At 50.3% G+C, this 18,662-nt stretch overlaps 1 protein-coding gene across 1 annotated transcript in view; it reads left to right on the top strand.

The window, feature by feature from the left end:
• The first annotated feature begins 10,586 nt into the window (after window positions 1–10,586).
• Window positions 10,587–18,662, top strand: part of LOC120393123 (zinc finger protein RFP-like) — a 209,827-nt gene continuing 201,751 nt past the window's right edge. The window contains exons 1-3 of the mRNA XM_039517721.1: window positions 10,587–11,004; window positions 12,672–12,767; window positions 14,196–14,426. Of these exons, the coding sequence (XP_039373655.1) occupies window positions 10,588–11,004; window positions 12,672–12,767; window positions 14,196–14,426 (744 nt within the window). The 5' untranslated portion in view covers window position 10,587. The remainder of the gene's footprint in view (window positions 11,005–12,671; window positions 12,768–14,195; window positions 14,427–18,662) is intronic.

Below are 18,662 nucleotides of genomic sequence, written 5' to 3'. Positions count from 1 at the left end.
TGCTCTTGGGATGGCTGTTCTTTTACACCCTGGAATCTCCTGCGGTGTCTCTTTCAGAGATTCCAGTTCAGGTCAGCTGCCTGTGGCTTTTCCAGTGTCACCAAGCCACACCAGCTACAGGGTCGCAGAAGCACACTGCTGGATCTCACTGGAAAGTTAAGCTTTGCAAATGTAATTTCAGTTCTGTAACTTGTATTGCCTTTGGTTTGCCTCTGTCTCTATTTTTCCACAACCAGCTGGGGCTGAAAGCAGTTTTTCTTTGTACTTAGCATAGCCTGCGCTGATTCTTGACCTTGTACACAGAGCAGCTTTCTCTTTATCTCTGGGCTTAGCCGAGTTTCAAATTAACCCGTTCCTAGACAAATTGCTCACACTGTGTCAAAGGCTCTTCTTTGGTGATTGAAAGCTCCTCTGAGATATATGATCTTATCTAAATTGAAGGTACCTTCTAATGAGCATTGTTTAGATATAAAGATTCCAATTCTCTAAATACCTGCAGGTTTTAGGACCATAATGTATGTACATGTAACATGCTGGGGTACCCTTAGGGGGTGAGGTGGAATGTTTAGACTGTCCCTCCCCTATTTTCCACTTACACACACACAGAGGGTGCCCTGTCCGTGCTAGCGGCACATAAACTAAGGATCTCTCCCTACAGGGCACTCACACAGGAGAGACTAACGAGGATGACCACGACTCTCCTACACCTCCCTTCAGCAAAGAGCGTCGGCTAGTCTCTGGGAGATGGCGCCACTTACTCTGATTGCATCCAGTGAGATGATCAGACTGTCAGTAGCCTACACGGAAAGGAAGGGGGGGAGAGAAGATGGGTTCACACACTCCTAGACCCAGGACGCTTCCTCGCCGGACGATGCCAGGCCGAGTCAGCCCACCATGGGTCGGATCTCCTAAAGATCCACTAGTTACCGGGCTTGCGTTAGAGTAGTCCTGATCACGAGCCTTCGCTTCACAAGGTACTCTGGGCGTCTTCCGGTAACAGTCACTCACACTGGTATACACACACACACACACCAAGGCCATTATTTCTTATTACCACGATGCATCTTATTTTGCTGCACAGTCAATAAGTTCAGATTGCGTGAGCCCAACAGAGACAGACGTCCCCACGGACAGTTCTCCTCCCAGTGCAGCTCTGGGGCATATGATGGGGGATTTTTACAAGAGCTCTACATACAAACAGCTTCAGAAGCTACTCATTCACTGACAAAACAGGAGTAATTGAAGGATCGTGTTATAATTAAGTGATCCTTCCAGTGGCCACCTTTCCTGGCTCTCTAGCTGATATTGAGGCCAGTCAACTGTACAGAACCTCTTTAGTTTACTCTTAGTCAATGGATCTGATTCAAACACTCTCCAATTCATCAGAATGCATTCTAAGGGTGTACACCGTGCCCTGCCTATACTCTGTTCCTGCCCCATACCACGGGCTTGCCCTTGACCCACTATAGGACGCTCTCTTGTCTAGTGGGAATTACAACTGCTGGGCGTCCCCAGCCTCAGGCAAAAGTCCACACCACTGGACTGATCCTACCTTATCCATGGGACCGGTTCCTCACCGTCGCCCACAACAGCTTCTCCACTACTCGAGCGCGTTGCACCGTTGTGTCTTCCAAGGTCGGCCTGACGTGTCTCTGCTGAGGCCCCCGGTAAAGGCACCGGTGCGCGCTGGGCGTTGGCTGTGACCATCGTCCACCGGCCATTGGAGGAGTCCGGGCAAGGCACAATTTTGCCTCAAGCCCACCCAGGGATGCCAAAACTGTTGCTGGCACAGAGGCCCCGAGGCAGCAACAGTGGTTCGTTGCCCGGTGTGCTTCGCTCCAATAAACACACCAAGGTGGAGAATCAGATAAAATTTATTTGAGATCTCAAAGCTCGTTTCTCGGAGGCAGACAAGTCTCAAATCAAGCACCCTGATGCAAGCTGTGTTTCCCTACTTATACATGATTTCAGCTAAGCATCTTTATTACCCCCCCCACATTCCCCCACCTTAGGTTCCCATACAGCAAGTACATTATAAAGTAGCAATTACACTAAGCAGGTTAAATCATATTTGGCAGCAAACATATTATCTCGTTAGTAACTTTTTCTTGACCGGTTATTTTGTTTCACTCCCTTCAGCCAGGTGCAAGCAGGCTTTATAATTGCCTCCTGCTATCAGTGTTGCACTGATAGCTAGTTGCCACACATTCCATTCTTGGTTACTGGCTTGTGAGGTTGATTACAGTTTAACATGGGGGCACTCTGGTCAGACATGGAGTGACTTTAGTTCATTCAGGCCTAATACAGATGCCTGATGACACCAACAGTGTCAAATTTGCAGATGAACTGAAGCTCAGCAGTTTCTCTCTGAAGTCTGGTCCTGAAGTTTTTTTGCTGCAGGATAGCCACCTTAAGATCTGCTATTGTGTGGCCAGGCAGGTTGAAGTGTTCTCCTACAGGTTTTTGTATATTGCCATTCTAATAAAAAGATACTTTTGGGTGCACCAACACCAGAAGTCCACCATAATCCACTTAGAGACAGAAGGCCTCCTCAAAGGCTGGATCTTTAGCTAGGGTGAGCCCATGGTTACGGGGCAAAATAATCCCCGGGGTTCAGCCAGGAATGGAGGCAGTCTACCTTCCTTCTCTAGTTTTGTGTTTGTTTTATTTAGGGGATGTTCTCATTAAGGTGGGAGGATCATGTTGTGTATTTGGTTGTCGTAGTAATAGAGTCTTGTTGTTGCTATGGCAACTGAGTTAGATTATTAGGGGATAGCCCAGCCAGTTTTGGCTGGCTGTTGGTTAGTTCTGAGTGTAGCAATAAATGGCTGCTCCAAGATTTACAGCTCTCTATGTCTCCAATGATTTCTTCCTAAAACTGCTGCCCCCGAGGATACAACAGGGGCCATTTGTCCTGAGTTTGCGGTGCCAGTGAGGAGGGATACATGAGGGACTGGGACAGGAGTCTGTGGCCACTAAGGGTCCTGCCCAGGGAAACAGGAGTAGTGAAGCAGAGAACCACCCCCTGGGGTGGGAGTGACCCCCTAACACTCCACTTCTCTGCCCCATCTGGGGCAGTAAAACAGCCTGTCAGGTTTGGCCAGCTCTGCTATTAGCAGCTGGGTGACACCATTCCCCAAACAAGCTCCTGGCTCTGATGTTCATTAACTATGGGGCGAGTCACCTTTTTCAGCAACATGTCAATTTTAACAGGTCTAAAGGAGGACAGAATTTGATTATGAGACATGAGGGGGAAAGTTGGTCACTAGGGGGGTTGACCCCTCCCCCTGCAAGCCCCTAACATGAAGAATGACTCAGGGCAACAGCTTCCCTCCAAAAAAAGGAGAAGTTGCTGCAAATAAAATATATAAGGGAAAATATCCAAATCTGAATGGATTTTCCATCAATAACTGATAATTACATGGGAAAGAGTAAAAATGGAGGAGAGTTGACATCAGTGTTCAATTATTAATGAGATGTAAAGGATGTAATAATCTGATTCTTGGACATCTGGGGAAAGTTGGTCCTGTTGGTGTCACTAGGCCTGAGTAAACCAAAGTTGTGACTTTGGGCCTGAAGTGAACCAAAGTTCTTACATGCTGTGAACTTTAACCAGCCTAAAATGCTAACAGACTGCAAGCAAAATATGTAACTATCAGCTGTCTCAGCTTGCATATGTAAAAGTTTGAAACAGCAGAAGCGGCGGGGAGGAGGGGGAGAGGGGGGAGGAAAATCTGTATGCGTTTGTGCTGTAAAGGCCAAAAATAAGCTTGTGAATAAGAACTTTTCTAACATGCTGAAATGTAATGCCTAATGTAACTGCTGTTGGAAAGGAAGGGGTAAGGGGAAAAAACAAACAAAAGGCTTACACAAACAAGTGGGGTATAAATGCTGGGATCCCGCCTGCGTGCGGGTGTGCAGGATTTAAGAATGCTTTTCTCCCTGGCATCTTTTTTGGGCTCAAATAAACCTGGTTTTTGCTTCTCCACCCTGGTGTAATAATTAGTGCGACGCACACCGGGCAACGAACCTGCTGTTGCTCCGCCTCGGGCTCTTTGAGCCGGCAACAGTTTTGGCGTCCCTGGGTGGGCTCGAGGCAAAATTGTGCCTTGCCTGGACTCCTCCAATGGCCAGTGGACGATGGTCACAGCCGACGCCCAGCGCGCACCGGTGCCTTTACCGGGGGCCTCGGCAGAGACGCGTCAGGCTGACCTTGGAGGACACAACGGTGCAACGCACTCAGATAGTGGAGAAGCAGCTGCGGGCGACGGTGAGGAACCGGTCTCGTGGATAAGGTAGGAACAGTCCAGTGCTGTGAACTTTTTTTTTCCTGTTAAGACCTGGGGACGCCCAGTGTCTCCCTAGAGTATGGGGCAGGGACAGAGTACAGGCAGGGCATGGTGTACACCCCCTTAGAATGCATTCTGGTGAATTGAAAAGTGTTTGAATCAAATCTAATGACTAAGAGTAAACTAAAAAGATTGTATACAGTAGACTGGCCTCAGTATCAGTTAGAGGACCAGGAAAGGTGGCCACCAGAAGAATCACTTAATTACAAAATGATCCTTCAATTACTTCTGTTTTGTCAGCTTCTGAAGCTGTTTGTATAGAGAGCTCTTGTAAAAATCCCTCATCATATGCCCCAGAGCTGCACTGGGAGGAGAACTGTCCGTGGGAACGTCTGTCTCTGCTGGGCTCATGCCATCTGAACTTATTGACTGTGCAGCAAGATAAAATGCATCGTGGTAATAGAAAATAATGGCCTTGGTGTGTGTGTGTGTGTATACCAGTGTAAGTGTCCGTTACCAGAAGATGCCCAGACTGCCCTGTGAAGCGATTGCTAATAATCAGGAGTATTCTAACGCAAGCCCGGTAACTAGTGGATCTTTAGGAGACCCGACCCACGGTGGGCTGACTCAGCCTGGCATAGTCCGGCAAGAAAGCTGCCTGGATCTAGGAATGTGTGAACCCATCTTCCCTCCCCCGCTTCCTTTCCGTGTGGGCTACTGACAGTCTGATCATCTCACTGGATGCAATCAGAGTATGCGGCACCGTGTCTCCCAGAGACTAGCCAACGGTCTTTGCTGAAGGGAGGTGTAGAAGAGTCAGTCATCCTCGTTAATCTCTCCTGTGTGAGTGCCCTGTAGGGAGAGATCCTTAGTTTATGAGCCGCTAGCACGGACAGGGCACCCTCTCTGTGTGTGTAAGTGGAAAATGGGTAAGGGACAGTCTAAACATTCTACCTCACCCCCTAAGGGTACCCTAGCATAGTACATGTACGTACATTATGGTCCTAAAACCTGCAGGTATTTAGAGAATTGGAATCTTCACATGCGTGAAAATCCATCTAAACAGTGCCCATTAGAAGGTATCTTCAATCTAAATAAAATCATATATCTCAGAGGAGCTTTTAATCACAAAGAAAAGCCTCTGACACAGTGTGAACAATTTGTCTAGGAACGGGTTAATTTGAAATTCAGCTTGTCCCAGAGATGAAAAGTTGCTTTATGTTCAAGGTCAAGAACCAGCACAAACTATGCTAAGTAAAACTGCTTTCAGCCCCAGCTGGTTGTGAAAAATAAAGACAAAGGCAAACCAAAGGCAATACAAGTTACAGAACTGAAATTGCATTTGCAAAGCTTAATTCTCCAGTGAGATCCAACAGTGTGCTTCTGCAACCCTGTAGCTGGTATGGCTCGGTGACACTGGAAAAGCCATAGGGCAGCTGACCTGAACTGGAATCTCTGAAAGAGACGCCGCAGAAGATTCCAGGGTGTAAAAAAACAGCCCTCCCAAGAGTGGAAGCATGTTGAAAATTCTGGACAAGCTGTATACAGAATAATCTCCCGTCCGGCTATTCCCCTTCTCTGACCATTATACACAGACGTGGCCAGTCTGAATATGTGTAAGTATTAAAGTAGCTTAAGGCTTGGGGCATTCATATTTTTCCTGAGTAATGTGGGAGTGTTCCCAACACTCTCCATTGTTGTTTTATTATTTTTAATGAAGCTTTAAAATTTGGTTATATGGTGTGCTTTCTCTATCCCCCCCCCCCCCGGTCCTTCAGTGTCAGTTTAATCACCTGACATAAAAATAATTGGTAACAAAAATTTATCACAGGTAAGCAATAAAAAATGGGGGAGCCCTGCAAAATTTACACCATCTATCTGTTTTACCCTTGTTATTTTATGTTTGCTTTATTTGGTATTGTTAGTGTTATATAATAAAAATTGTATGGTTAAGGGTAAGCCCTAATAAAATAAAAAAACACTATTTGGTTTTGGTGCACTATCTGGTTCTGGTTCTGTTCTGTTTAACCGGTTACTGTTGTTTTTCTGCTCTGTTCATTTGGGCGTTAGGTGTGTGGGCGGAACTGAACTTGTCGTTCGTAATTCCTCAGGGTAAAAGCCATGTGTGCAATGAAGCACATTCACAGTGCTCCTTCCAAGCATATAAACTAGTTAAGGTGGGTGTGGTTCCCACTTACCAAATCCTGCTGGGTCCATCGGGAACATGCATATAAAACTAAATTATTCACCAAAACATCTAAAAAATTAAACCACTTGGTATACCTACCTAATTTATAGTCAATGCCCCAATCCCTTAATTATTAAATAAACATTCCACTCTTTTGTCCATGCATTCATTCCTGGGTTGGGAATAACTAAGCTCAAAAAAGCAGTTATACATATATCTATAAAGCTTCATAGTTTTTTGTTTTTAAAATTTAAAAAAACTCGCCAAAAGTTTATTAAATAGTCTCAAAAAAAATTATTAATGTCACTAAGCCTAAGTAAACCAAAGTTGTGACTTTGGGCCTAAAGTAAACCAAAGTTCTTACATGCTATAAACTTTAACCAGCCTAAAATGCTAACAAACTGCAAGCAAAATATGTAACTATCAGCTATCTCAACTTGCAAATGTAAAAATTTAAAACAGCAAAAGCAGCAAAAAAAAAAAAATCTGTATGCATTTATGCTATAAAAGCCAAAAATAAGCTTGTAAATAAAAACTTTTCTAACATGCTAAAATATAATGCCTAATGTAACTGCTATTAAAAAAAAATAAAAAAACAAACAAACAAAAAGCTTACACAAACAAATAAAATATAAATGCTAAAATCCCGCCTGCGTGCAAATATGCAAAATTTAAAAATGCTTTTCTCCCTAGCACCTTTTTTAAACTCAAATAAACCTAGTTTTTGCTTCTCCACCCTGGTGTAATAATTAGTGCAACGCACACCAAGCAACAAACCTGCTCTTGCTCCGCCTCGGGCTCTTTAAGCCGGCAACAGTCCTTTGGGGATTTAGCCCCTGCCATTCCCACTGGGTTAATGACTCTGGGCAACAGTTTCCCTTCAAAACAAGTGGCTGCAGATAAGGGTTGGGGAACCCACAGTCGGAGAGGATTTTATATCAGTATTTGAGAATTAGATAGAAGGTGATACAATCTGAGGAGATTTTATATTAATCAACAATAACGAGAGAGAAGGGACAGAGATGAGGATGATTTTATATCTAATTTGGTAATTAAATGGGAAATGAGGGAAATCTGTGGGGGTTTGATCAGTATTGGATTATGAGAGAGAAAAGAGCAAAACCCAAAGGAATTTTTCATCAACACTCCATCAGTAACTCGAAAGTGCTGGGTCCCCCAGCCCTGCCATTGACACAGGGATCAGGGAGCCCTGGGCGCGTGTTATCAGGAGCAGGGAGGGGCTGTAACCCCCATACCATGTGGGGGGCTGTGATGCTTACTAAAGCATCCCCAGACCATTGCTGACCCACTGCCAGGCGACCCTTCCTGAAGCAGGGAGGAGGCTGGAGGGAGGGAATTAAAGCAGCAGCCCTGACGTCCCACAAGCAGGAATCTCTGATGAGTTCTTGACCCCAGAGCCCAGGTGCCAGGAGAAGAGCCATCCCCTCCCTTGGGTGACAGCTGCCAGAAAAGAGAGAGGGCAGCACGAGCCAGAGAGCAGGGACCATTTAGCTCCTCTCCCCAAGTGGCTGTTTTCTCAGTGTTCCCAAGCCTCAGCTGGGAAACTCCTGGAGCTGGGAAACTCCAGTTTGAAAGGAGTCTGGCCCCACCAAAAGTGCTGCTGGCCCCTTTAGTGGACCTTTGCTCAAGAGTCCCAGAAGTTTGGGCCTTTGCCTGAGGGCCTTTCCTAACCCTTTTCCATTGCTCCCCTTTTACAGGTTTCTTCCCTTCTTTCTTCAACAGGGCAGAAATTGTGATGAAGTGGGACTGTTCTTAATGTTTTCTCTGAATACTTTGTGGGTGCCTCAGTTTCTCCTATGCATTCCTTAAGTATCTAGGTGTGGGGATAAGGGGGTGTGATTGTTGTAGAGCTCTAGAGGGCCAGTGTGATACTGTCTGCACAGAGAATGGCTGACGCCCTGTCTCCTGGAAACTGATGGCCTGGCCGCTCCCCTGCAAAGGTGCCAGCTGAAGGTGTTGGAGAACAAAGAGATCAGGTGGCCTCCTGGCCCAGGAAAGAGAAAAAGGCCAGAGAGGAGGGGCTGGAGGGTTTTCAGTTTGGAACTCGCTGGGGAAATGGAGGGAGGGCCAGAGAGCCTCTGACCTCCCTGCCTCCCCAAGATAGACCTGACCAAGGGGGCCTGATCTCTGTACCTACAAGCTTTGTCAGGGTTCTCAGCAGTCTCCATCCACATCCATCCTTGGGTGGTAGGGGGACCCAGGCCCATCCTCTCCTCTGGGTCCAGTCCAGGGAGCCTGAATGATGCAGTTAGGGACTGTTTGTTTAAATCAGCTCCTTCTTCCTGCTCAGGGCCTTGCAGGTACCTCCTGCCTGGTACTTTCTCTGATCCCTTCTGGCAGAGAACTGCTTTCTTTGGGCAGCTTCCTCCAGTCTTCCCCTTCCCTGGGTGTCCCTGTAGCTCCCCCAGGGCAGATCCTGACCAGAGCTGAGAGCTGGCTGAAGGCAGCAGCTTCATTGATGTTCACACAGCTCAGAGCCTTTCCTCAGGCACATTAACACCAAGGTGAAAGATTCCCAGGAGCAGCAAGATCTGATGCTCCCAGGGCCCTTTGTGCAGAGTCACTTCCCTGCCTGTCCCCAGCACTTTCCCCCAGGTCTCTCTCCTCACCTAGGGCCTCCAGCTCAGAAGCTGTTGTTAACAGAGCCCGGAACTGCCCTAAGGGGCTGGTTCCAGCCACTGGAATCTCTCTTTCGCTGGGCACAGAGAGGTCTTTAATGAAGATCTCTCCTTCATATAGACCCCACCAGGGAGCAGCAGCCACACAGCCTGGTATCCCAGATGATAATGGAGGCAGCAGCATCATGTAATAGGCTTTATTACTAACTCAGACCCAAGAGCTACAGGGTTTCTTATTCCTGTTCTTTATTCTCCTCACTTCAGAGTTGTCCCCTCTCCCAGCACCAGACACAACAGTTCTCAGCAGCTCCAGCACCTTCCCCTTGATCCCAACTTCAGCTGCAGCCCTCACTTGGGCAGGGACTTTCTGAGGCTGGAAGGAACCAGCCCTCAAGCCAGCCCCAGACTCTGCACAGATTGTCTGGGGGAAGAGCTGGTGTTAACCCTTCGCTAACCCTGGCTCTGTCTCCCTAGCCCCAGGGCTGTGACACTGTGGGCTTGGCTACACTTGCAGGTTTGCAGCGCTGTGAGTTACAGCTGTCTTCGTTCAGCTGTGTAGGAAAAGCACTGCAGAGTCGCCATACTGACAGCTACCAGTGCTGCAGTGTGGCCGCATTTGCAGCACTGTTGGGAGTGGTGCATTATGGGCAGCTATCCCAGCGTTGAAGTGGCTGCAACGTGCTTTTCAAAAGAGGGGGTGGGGTGGAGTGTGACAGGGAGCGTGGGGGAGACAGAGAGAGTGGATTTTTGGAGCTGACACTGTGTGAGCTCCCTGCCTTGTAAGTTCTAAGGACTGGAAGATACACAGCACCAACCTTCAATCATTTAAAAAGTTTTGACCCCTTCCCCCACCCATCTCTTATTCACTAAATGCAAATAGCCTTCAGACCAGATAAGCAGCTGCTCCAAAATGGACTCCCCCCTCTCCCCTCCCCCCCACCATGTTGCTTCTCTCCTCAAGCAAACACTAGCTGTGAACATTCCAAAAGAATCCCCCTGCCTGCCTCTGCTGGAGCAAACAGTAGCTGTGTTTGTTTTTTAGATAAGCAGCTCCGGGAGCCCGGAGTTCACAATAAAACAGCAGAGTGGCTGAACAGGCATTCTGGGATACCTCCGAATACCTCGGAGGCCAATTACAGCACTTTTGGTGGCCACACTTGCAGAGCAGCGCTGCATCACCAGCGCTGCAATCCTTATTTCCCAGGCAGACGTGGAGTACAGCCAGCGCTGTAGCCAGGGAGATGCAGCGCTGTATGTGCCTTGCAAATGTGGACGGTGAGTAAGTTGCTGCACTGTAAACCCACCACCAGCGCTGCAACTCTCCAGTGTAGCCAAGCCCACAGGGTGAGTCACTGCAGCTCAGCTCAGGGCCTGCTGGGAACAGCAGGAAGAGAACGCCCCAGATCCAGCAAAACAGGTTTCTGAGCTCAGGAAAGTGAAACTAAACTGCAGCGGTTGGTTCCTGGGGGGCATGGCTGCTGGGGACCTGGCCGGGAGCTTCCAGGATGAAGTGACTTGCTCCATCTGCCTGGAGTATTTCACAGACCCGGTGTCTATTGAGTGTGGGCACAACTTCTGCCAGACCTGCATCAGCCAGTGCTGTGGGGAGCCGGAGCCAAACTTCTCCTGCCCCCAGTGCAGAGAAACCTCCCAGCAGAGAAACCTGTGGCCCAACAAGCAGCTGGGGAACTTGGTGGAGTTAGTGAAATGCCTGAGGCTCCAGTCGGTGACAGAGCCCGAGGGAGAGAGAGTGTGTGAGAGGCACCAGGAGGCCCTGAAACTGTTCTGTGAGGAGGATCAAACCCCCATCTGTGTGGTGTGTGATAAATCGAAGGCTCACCACGCTCACACGGTGGTTCCCATCGAGGAGGCTGCCCAGGAGTACAGGGTAGGGAGTAGCTATTGCCAGGGCTGAGAGTTACAGTGTGTCTGACCAGCCTGGGGTTAAAGTCAGCAAACTGCCTGATAATGGGATTGTGATGCAGGGGAAATTTTCATAATACTTGGGATAGGCGACTCGTTAGAGGGCCATGAAGGGTCAAGAGCCCCCACCCCCCACCCCCAGCACCTATCCCAGGAGGGAAGAGGAAGTGGCAGGGCCAGAGCCTCTTCCAGCCATGCTGCCCGGTGCGGCGCAGCATCCGGGTTGACTGGGAGAATAGCAGCTTCTGGAGACAGCAGCCGAGTGAGCCAGAGCCATCCCCGTTCCCTCCAGCATGATCAGAGGGGCTTCTGTCCCCAGAAGCTGAGCCTGGGCAGGGAGCAGGCTGTCGCTACTCATTGCAGAGACCCAGAGATACTGATGAGACCAACTCCTAGCTGCCTGGGACCCCATGCGCATGGAGAGCCCCAGAAGACAATGGCCACTCCAATTGCCTGGACATTTGGCACCAAACAACAAATGACCATGGATGGTCTCCACCCTCCTTAGGAAGAAAGCCGGGTGTGACCAGCTGGAGGACAAAGGGTTATTAAATGTGATGCCAGGAGGGGTTATTAAATGTGAGCTGCTGGAGCAGGGCCGGTGCAAGGAAATTTTGTGTCCTAGGCGAAACTTCAACCTTGCGCCCTGCCCCCCCACACGCCCTGTGGCAGCTCCCCACCCTGAGGCACCCCCCCCCCAGCAGCTCCCCATCCCCCCGGCCCAGGGAGCCACGCGGCACCTCCCCACCCCTGCTCACCTCTGCTCCGCATCCTCCTAGAGCACGCGCCCCCACTCTAATTCTCCCCCCAGGCTTGCGGTACCAAACAGCAGATTGGCACTGCAAGCCTGGGAGGCGGGAGAAGTGGAGCAGTGACCGTGCGCTCGGGGAGGAACTGCTGTAAAAAAAAAATTGAGGGCACCGCCTTTTGGCGCCCCCAAATCTTGGTGCCCTAGGCAACCGCCTAGTTTGCCTTAATGGTAGCACCGGCCCTGTGCTGGAGGCAGGAGAGAAGCTTCTAAACTGGGATTACAGAGGGGTCACAGGGCTCTGGGACGGACCCAGATGGACCAGGCTGTACCTTTCCCTTGTCTGTGTTAACTAAGCACTGTCTGCGCTGTGTTCCAGACATCTAATAAACCTTTCTGCTTTTACAGCGTAAGAATAAGGAAGTGGGGGTGCATGGCTCCCTTTGTGGGTACAAGCCTGCCTTAGGTGTTCAACTTAGGTGGACTCGACAAAGGCAGCTCACAGCGTGAGGCAGGGGTGCTGAAGGTTCTTAGGTTCGGCCCCAGGAGGCAGAGAAGCCAAGTGGCTTGCCCAAGGGAAAGACTGTGACCCTAACGGGGCTGCCACACTAAAGGGATCCTCCCAGGGTCTGTTCCAAAGCTGTTCAAAAGCACCAAACTGTGACAGGCAAACAGCCACATTCCTGGAGACGATGGTGCATGGAAGGGACTGGGCCAGGCCCAGCAGCTTTGCCCGCAGTTACTTTGGAGCTGGGTCAATTTTTCAGTGGGTTGGAGAAGGGGGATCTGCTCCCACAACCTCACTCTGCTCAGTGAAAACACTATGGCTGGGCACAAACCAATGCACCCAGCCCAGCCCCTAGAGCCATTGTTTCTGTTTGCAGGAGCAAATCCTGAGCCGCCTGCAGTGTCTGCGGGAAGAGAGAGAAGAGCTCTTGGGACTGAAATCCTACTGGGACAGGGAGAGTGAGAGGCTCCAGGTAAGTGCCCCTGCCCTGCCTGGCAGGTTTGCACAGGGGCATCAGCGACAGCAGCGGGGGGGTCTCTGTTCTGGTTGGTGTCTGGGTCATTCAGAAGGTTAAAGGATTTCCAGGGTCAATGAAGGACAACAGTTCAGGGTCATTTTAAACAGTATAGGGCAGACTCTGCTCTCAGGTACCTAGTGTAAATCTGGAGTGACCCCACTGACGTCAGTGGGGTTAGAGTCAATGTTCCCTATAATTTTTTCCATCCATGTGCGGAATGAATTTTCTTATGTGCACCATATTGAGGTAATGTGCAGATGTGCGCCACCAATAGAACCAAAAACCTAGATATAATATATATATTTTTTAAAAGTTACCATTGGGATAATTACTCCAGCCAGGATAGGTTAGGCATTTTAGAACTCACTACTCAAAGAATTAAATTTAAGCGTAAGAGAGAAATAAAAATTATGAAATGCAGTGACCAGTCAAAACACTAAAATAATACACTTTGAAAGAAGTATCAGGAAGTAACAACAACAATAATACAAGTATGTGTTGGGAGGTGAGTATGAAAGATAGTGTGTGTGTATGTGACAGAGACACACTGTGTGTGTGTGTGATAGAGAGAGAGATGCACATTGTCCCTTTAAGTACACTGAAAGTACACTGCCCTTTTAAGTCGATTGGCATGTTCAGACAGCTGCCCTACCTCCTGAGCCCTGTCGTATCCCACCCCACCCCTGCTCTGGCTCTGTGGATCTGGAGTACACGGGTGGGGGGAGGGAGACACCCTGATATCAGTGCCAGCCTCTCCCCCTCTGCAACAAAAGCAGGAGACTCTAGGGAGCAACTCCAAGGCAGAGGGCAGGAGCAGCACAGCAGTACGGGGAGGGACACCTGAATGCCTGGCACTTGATAGCCTGCTGGGTGGACACCCAGCGGCACAGCTTAGAGGGAACTTAGGTTAGGGTCAGACTCCTCTATACCATGGTGTTAATATCCCAGTGAAGTTAATGGGTTCACCCTGGGGTAGCTGGGAGCAGCCTCTGGCTTTTCCTCTCTGTCACTGGGGGCAGGGGGAGAGGCCAGTAAAACTGCTGAACATACACAGATGTTGCAGGGGTCAGGGTGAAGCAGGGGAACATTTGTGCTGATCCCAGGGTTTGAGTGTCAGACGTTTCCAGCGATGCCATTGGGTGGTTTGGGCAGCATCATTTGCCAAGTCCTGATCTACACTTAAAACTGTTGCTCGTTAGTAATGGGGATTGGGGGGAGGGTGATTTTTGGTGTCATTTTTATACTAGCAAAAGCTCTAGTGCAGACACAGTTCTACTGGCAAAGATATTGAATGAAACACTCTCTGATGCCTGGACAAGGCTTTGTGCTATGTCCCATGAACCCCGCTCTCCCCATGTCCCTGCATCTCTCTGTGCACCCTAGAGGCAGACGGAAGTGGAGAGGCAGCTGGTGGTGTTTGAATGTGAGCAGCTGCGCCAGTTCCTGGCACAACAAGAGCACCTCCTGCTGGCCCGGCTGGGAGAGCTGGATAAGGAGATTGGGAGGAGGAGGGAGGAAAACGTCACCCGCCTGTGTAAGGAGATTTCCCAGCTCAGTGTCCTGATCATGGAGTTGGAGGGGAAGTGTCAGCAGCCGGCACCAGAACTGCTGCAGGTGAGACTGTGTCAGATGTGCCCAGAGCAGGGAGAGGACAGACCCATAGCCACTGGGGGCCCCCAGGGTAACTCAGTGCAGAGAGTGTGGCCTGGTGTGTCTGCAGGGCCAGGGACCACGGGGCCGCAGACAGACAGGAGTTTGGGCCGTTGTGGGGGCTGGAGAAAGGCTGTTCCAGCCCTGGGGCTCAGTTCAGGGGGCCCGGCCATCTCTGCAGAGCAGCTGGTGTGAAAAGGGCTCTGCTCCCACTAGCACAGCCCTTTAGTGCCTTTCGGGCTGGGGCAGGGGGCTGGGCTGGGCCATGGGCATTGACTCTCTTCTCTGTCTCTTGGTCCCCTCTAGGGTGTCAGAAGTGCCATGAGCAGGTGAATCTGGGCTTCATCTGCCCCTCAAACCCTGTTGTGCTGGGAAGAGGCTCCAGAGAGCAGGCTACAAACCCAGACGGTCTCACAACCTCTGAATCCAGCCCCCCTCCATCCCCATCCCCTGGGGCTGTTACAGCTATGGCTGGTTGACCCACCCTGGGGAAGGGATTATCCCACAACTCTGGGCTAGAGAACCCTCCCTGGGGGTTCAGACTGTATCAGGGGATCATTAATGAGGCTGAGGGCCTGTCAACGTGAGGGCCCAGCTCGGATCTGGACCAAAGCCTCTCCCGTGTAAGGGAGGCTCAGAGGCATGTGGGGGAAAAGAGCTGAGTGTCCCAGCCCAGGCCCTACTGGGGCAGTGTCCACGTCCCTGAAGCCCCCATCTCATGGGGAGCAACCAGGCCCTTTGGGGGCTGAGGGGAGAATCATAGACTATCAGAGTTGGAAGGGACATCAGGAAGTCATCAAGTCCAACCTCCTGCTCAAAGCAGGACCAATCCCCAGACAGATTTTTTGCCCCAGATCCCTAAATGGCCCCCTCAAGTATTGAACTTACAACCCTGGGTTTAGCAGGCCAATGCTTAAACCACTGAGCTATCCCATCCCCTTGCTGGAGAATGGGCCCCCTCTCTCAGCCCTAGGAGTGGCCCCTCCAGATACAGGTGGGGAATGTGGGCCTGGCAAGGTGTGAGGGGAGCTGCTTGGACTGTGTTTTCTCTCTGGATGGAGAGAGGTCCCCAGTCCTGAGGCTGGGCCCTGGCAAGTTGTGCAGGCACTAAATTCCCTGGTGAGCAGAGGCCCTGTTAGCTCTGCCTGTGGCCCCAGCTCCCACCCGCTCCCCTTTCTGACTTTGAGGGGCGGGAACTTAGGGCTGAGAAAGGAGAGGAGTAAACACACTTGTGTCTCTGTAGGGGTGAGAAGATGACGTTTCCACAACCGGCGCCTGATTCTCCTGAGCTAGAAAAGAGAATCTGGGATATCCCTCGAGAGAACAATCTCCAGGAGGCTGTGACGGGATTCCTGGGTAAGGGATGCTGCTGAGGGTTTGTCTCTACTTATATTGATGTAGGGGTTCTCTTGGGGGAAGTACGGAGCTGAGAATGTGGGAGGAGATGGTCCTAGTTGGATGAGTTATTATTAATGCCTGTGCGTTCATATTCCCCATGGCTCAGAGCTGGACTCAGAGCCCTGTGTCCAAGCCCAGAGGCGCCCAGATCTTGGGAGAACTCCTGGGGTCCCAGATCCCCTGATTGCTGAGAGCCCCTGTGAGGAAGATTAGAGCTGAGGAGATAATTCATAATCACTGATGTGTGTGCCCAGTGCCACCTCCCACCCTGTCCCTGGCCAGTTGAGCACAGGGGCTGATGCTCTCGGCTGTATTGGTTGTTCACAATTGTTGTGTATTTTGTTCACTCTCTGATTTGTGTCTCGATGCTCCAGTTCTGGAATTGGGGTCTGGAATTTTGCAATGTGAATTGGTGGGTTGAATGTGGAGCTGCATTGCTGGGCTGTGACTGTCTCTGTTCTGGGGGAGGTGCACAGAGAGGGAGCTGGGAGTTCACTTTACAGGGGTATTTGTGCTGGTCAGTTAAACCCAGTCACATCAGCCTTCAGAGAAACGCAGCCCAAAAAGGCATGAAAAGCTGGATTAGCTGAGAAATCCCAGTGACTCCTCATGGGCAGGGTTTGGTGGATTTCTGAGCTCAGAGAAGCTGTTCTGAGCAGAAAGGAATATTTCCCATAAACTCATAAATGGCTCTTCATCAAAAGAGTTGCCCTGCAGTTCATCCTACGCAGGGCTGGGGAATAAAGGGGAGATTTCTTGGTACCTTTTGTAGCTGGTTGATGTGAGAGACATTATCACAGACTCAGGGCCAGATTCTCAGCTCCCTGGATATCTGTGGAGCCTCCCTGATTGACACCAGCTGAGCATCTGGGCCTCTAGCGTTTGAGCACCTAGGGCCAGACTTTCAGAGGTATTTAGGTGCCTAATAATTCAAATAGGTGCCTGGTGGGATTTTCAGAAGCCCCAAAGCAGATTTGGCACCTAACTCCCATTCATGTCTATAGGATTTGCGCACCTCCCCTGTTCTGGCACTTATGAAAATCCCAGGTGCCCCTCTGCATCTTCAGGTGTTGAAATGCCTATGAGAAGCTGGCTCCTTGGCCGTAGTCCCCATGGTCCCTATCGCATCGTCTGACAGAACTGTGACTTCTAGCCCTGGGGACACTGACCCATGCTAGTGATGGTTTTTTCTCTATTTCCTTCCAGAGGGGCTGGCTGCAGAGAGAGGTGAGAATCCTGGGTCGCTGTTCTAGGGCACAGCGGGGGCCTGTTCCCCTGTATGGAGCAGTCCCTGGGCTGGGCGGGTGTGACGGGATCTGCACAGGAGAGAAACCCAGCTGGTGAACGTGGGACAGAAAAGACGAGGGGGAGTCGGAGCCTGTTGAACCCTGGTTTGCTGTGAGATGGTGCAGAGCTGGGTGCTGTGGAGAGGGGACCGTGTATGTACCTGATCCTCGCTCCAGGTGACTCTGTTGTGTGAATTCTCATGTCTCTCTCTCTGCTTCTTGTTCCAGGACTCTGAAGAGCCCGAGGATTTTCAGGTAACTGAAGTTGGTGACCCAAGCTCAGTTTCCAGGGAGAGATTCGCTCCTTCCAGCCCCTCCTGGCACCATGCCCAATGCTCCAGAGCTGGGAGATGGCACAGCCGGTGTAGGAGAGGATACACCCTCAATGGGGGAACAGGAGAAATAACAACAGACCGTAAGGCCTATCCCTGTGCAGGAACAACACAGGGAGGAGCTGAGAGCAGCACAAGACCCCAGCCAAGCCCTGGAGAAATGAGTCCCCGTCCTCCCTGAGCCCATCCCCGCTGCTTTGTTCAAGGGAATTGCCAGGAGCAGGTCGATTACACGGGTTCCAGTTTGTGCCCAGACTCCCGGCTGAGCTCGGTTCAGCTCAGGTTGGTTCCTGTCCAACATGAAGCTAAACCCGACCAGCCGCATCCACACAGAGCTGGGAGAGTCACACAGGGGTTTGCACCAGAGTTTCTGCATCTTTTTTAGAGCAATTTAAGTTAACTCAATGCAGCTTTCCTGAGGAACACACACTGGGGCTCTCATGAGATAGCAGGCTCTGCAGGGCCCCTGGCCTCCTCGCCCTGCTTGTCTGCAGCAGGGAAATCTGGCCTGTCCCACCCTCACACCCACACCCACTCCCACACCCACACGGTCTTAATGGCGCAAAGAGGTGTACGCCACCATGTGGATCAGACTGGACTGGAACAAGGCTGATCACTGTGGAGCCCTGCACCGAGCCAGTCTCCACCTAGACTGTCCCACACACAGGCACCCCAGCTCAGTTCTTTGTTCTCCAAGTGGTCAGAACAGGCTGGTTTCCTGCCCAGGCCTGGACCATCAGTTGCCAGGTAACAAATTGCTGGGCCATTCTCTGGGCCCAGGCCCCAATCAGGTAGGCGTCAGACCCACCTGGATTCTCCTGTAAAGAAAATACCCTTTTCCCCACCACCTTTTTAGCCTTTCCCTATATAGGGGAAACTGAGGCACATCCAGCATTCAAAAAATATGAAAATTCCCACTCTATCACAGGGGGTTGTTATTATGGAGACGGGTTGTGACTCCAAAGCTAAGGTCAGGATACACTTCCCATATTAACCCTGATCATCCCCCCTCTCCGTGTGACATTAAACTGCTTCCCCCCTACAATGACCCCTTAGCGCTCTCCAGCCTGGGGAGAAAACTCTGGACTAGGCTGTCAAGTGATTAAAAAAATTAATTGTGATTAATTGCAGTTTCAATCACACTATTAAACAATATTAGAATACCATTTTTTTATTTAAATATT

This window comes from Mauremys reevesii, unplaced genomic scaffold (genome assembly GCF_016161935.1).
Source record: "Mauremys reevesii isolate NIE-2019 unplaced genomic scaffold, ASM1616193v1 Contig15, whole genome shotgun sequence".
Classification (NCBI taxonomy): Eukaryota; Metazoa; Chordata; order Testudines; family Geoemydidae; genus Mauremys; species Mauremys reevesii.
The sequence above is the reverse complement of the archived record's forward strand: the minus strand, read 5'-3'. Positions and strand labels throughout refer to the sequence as shown.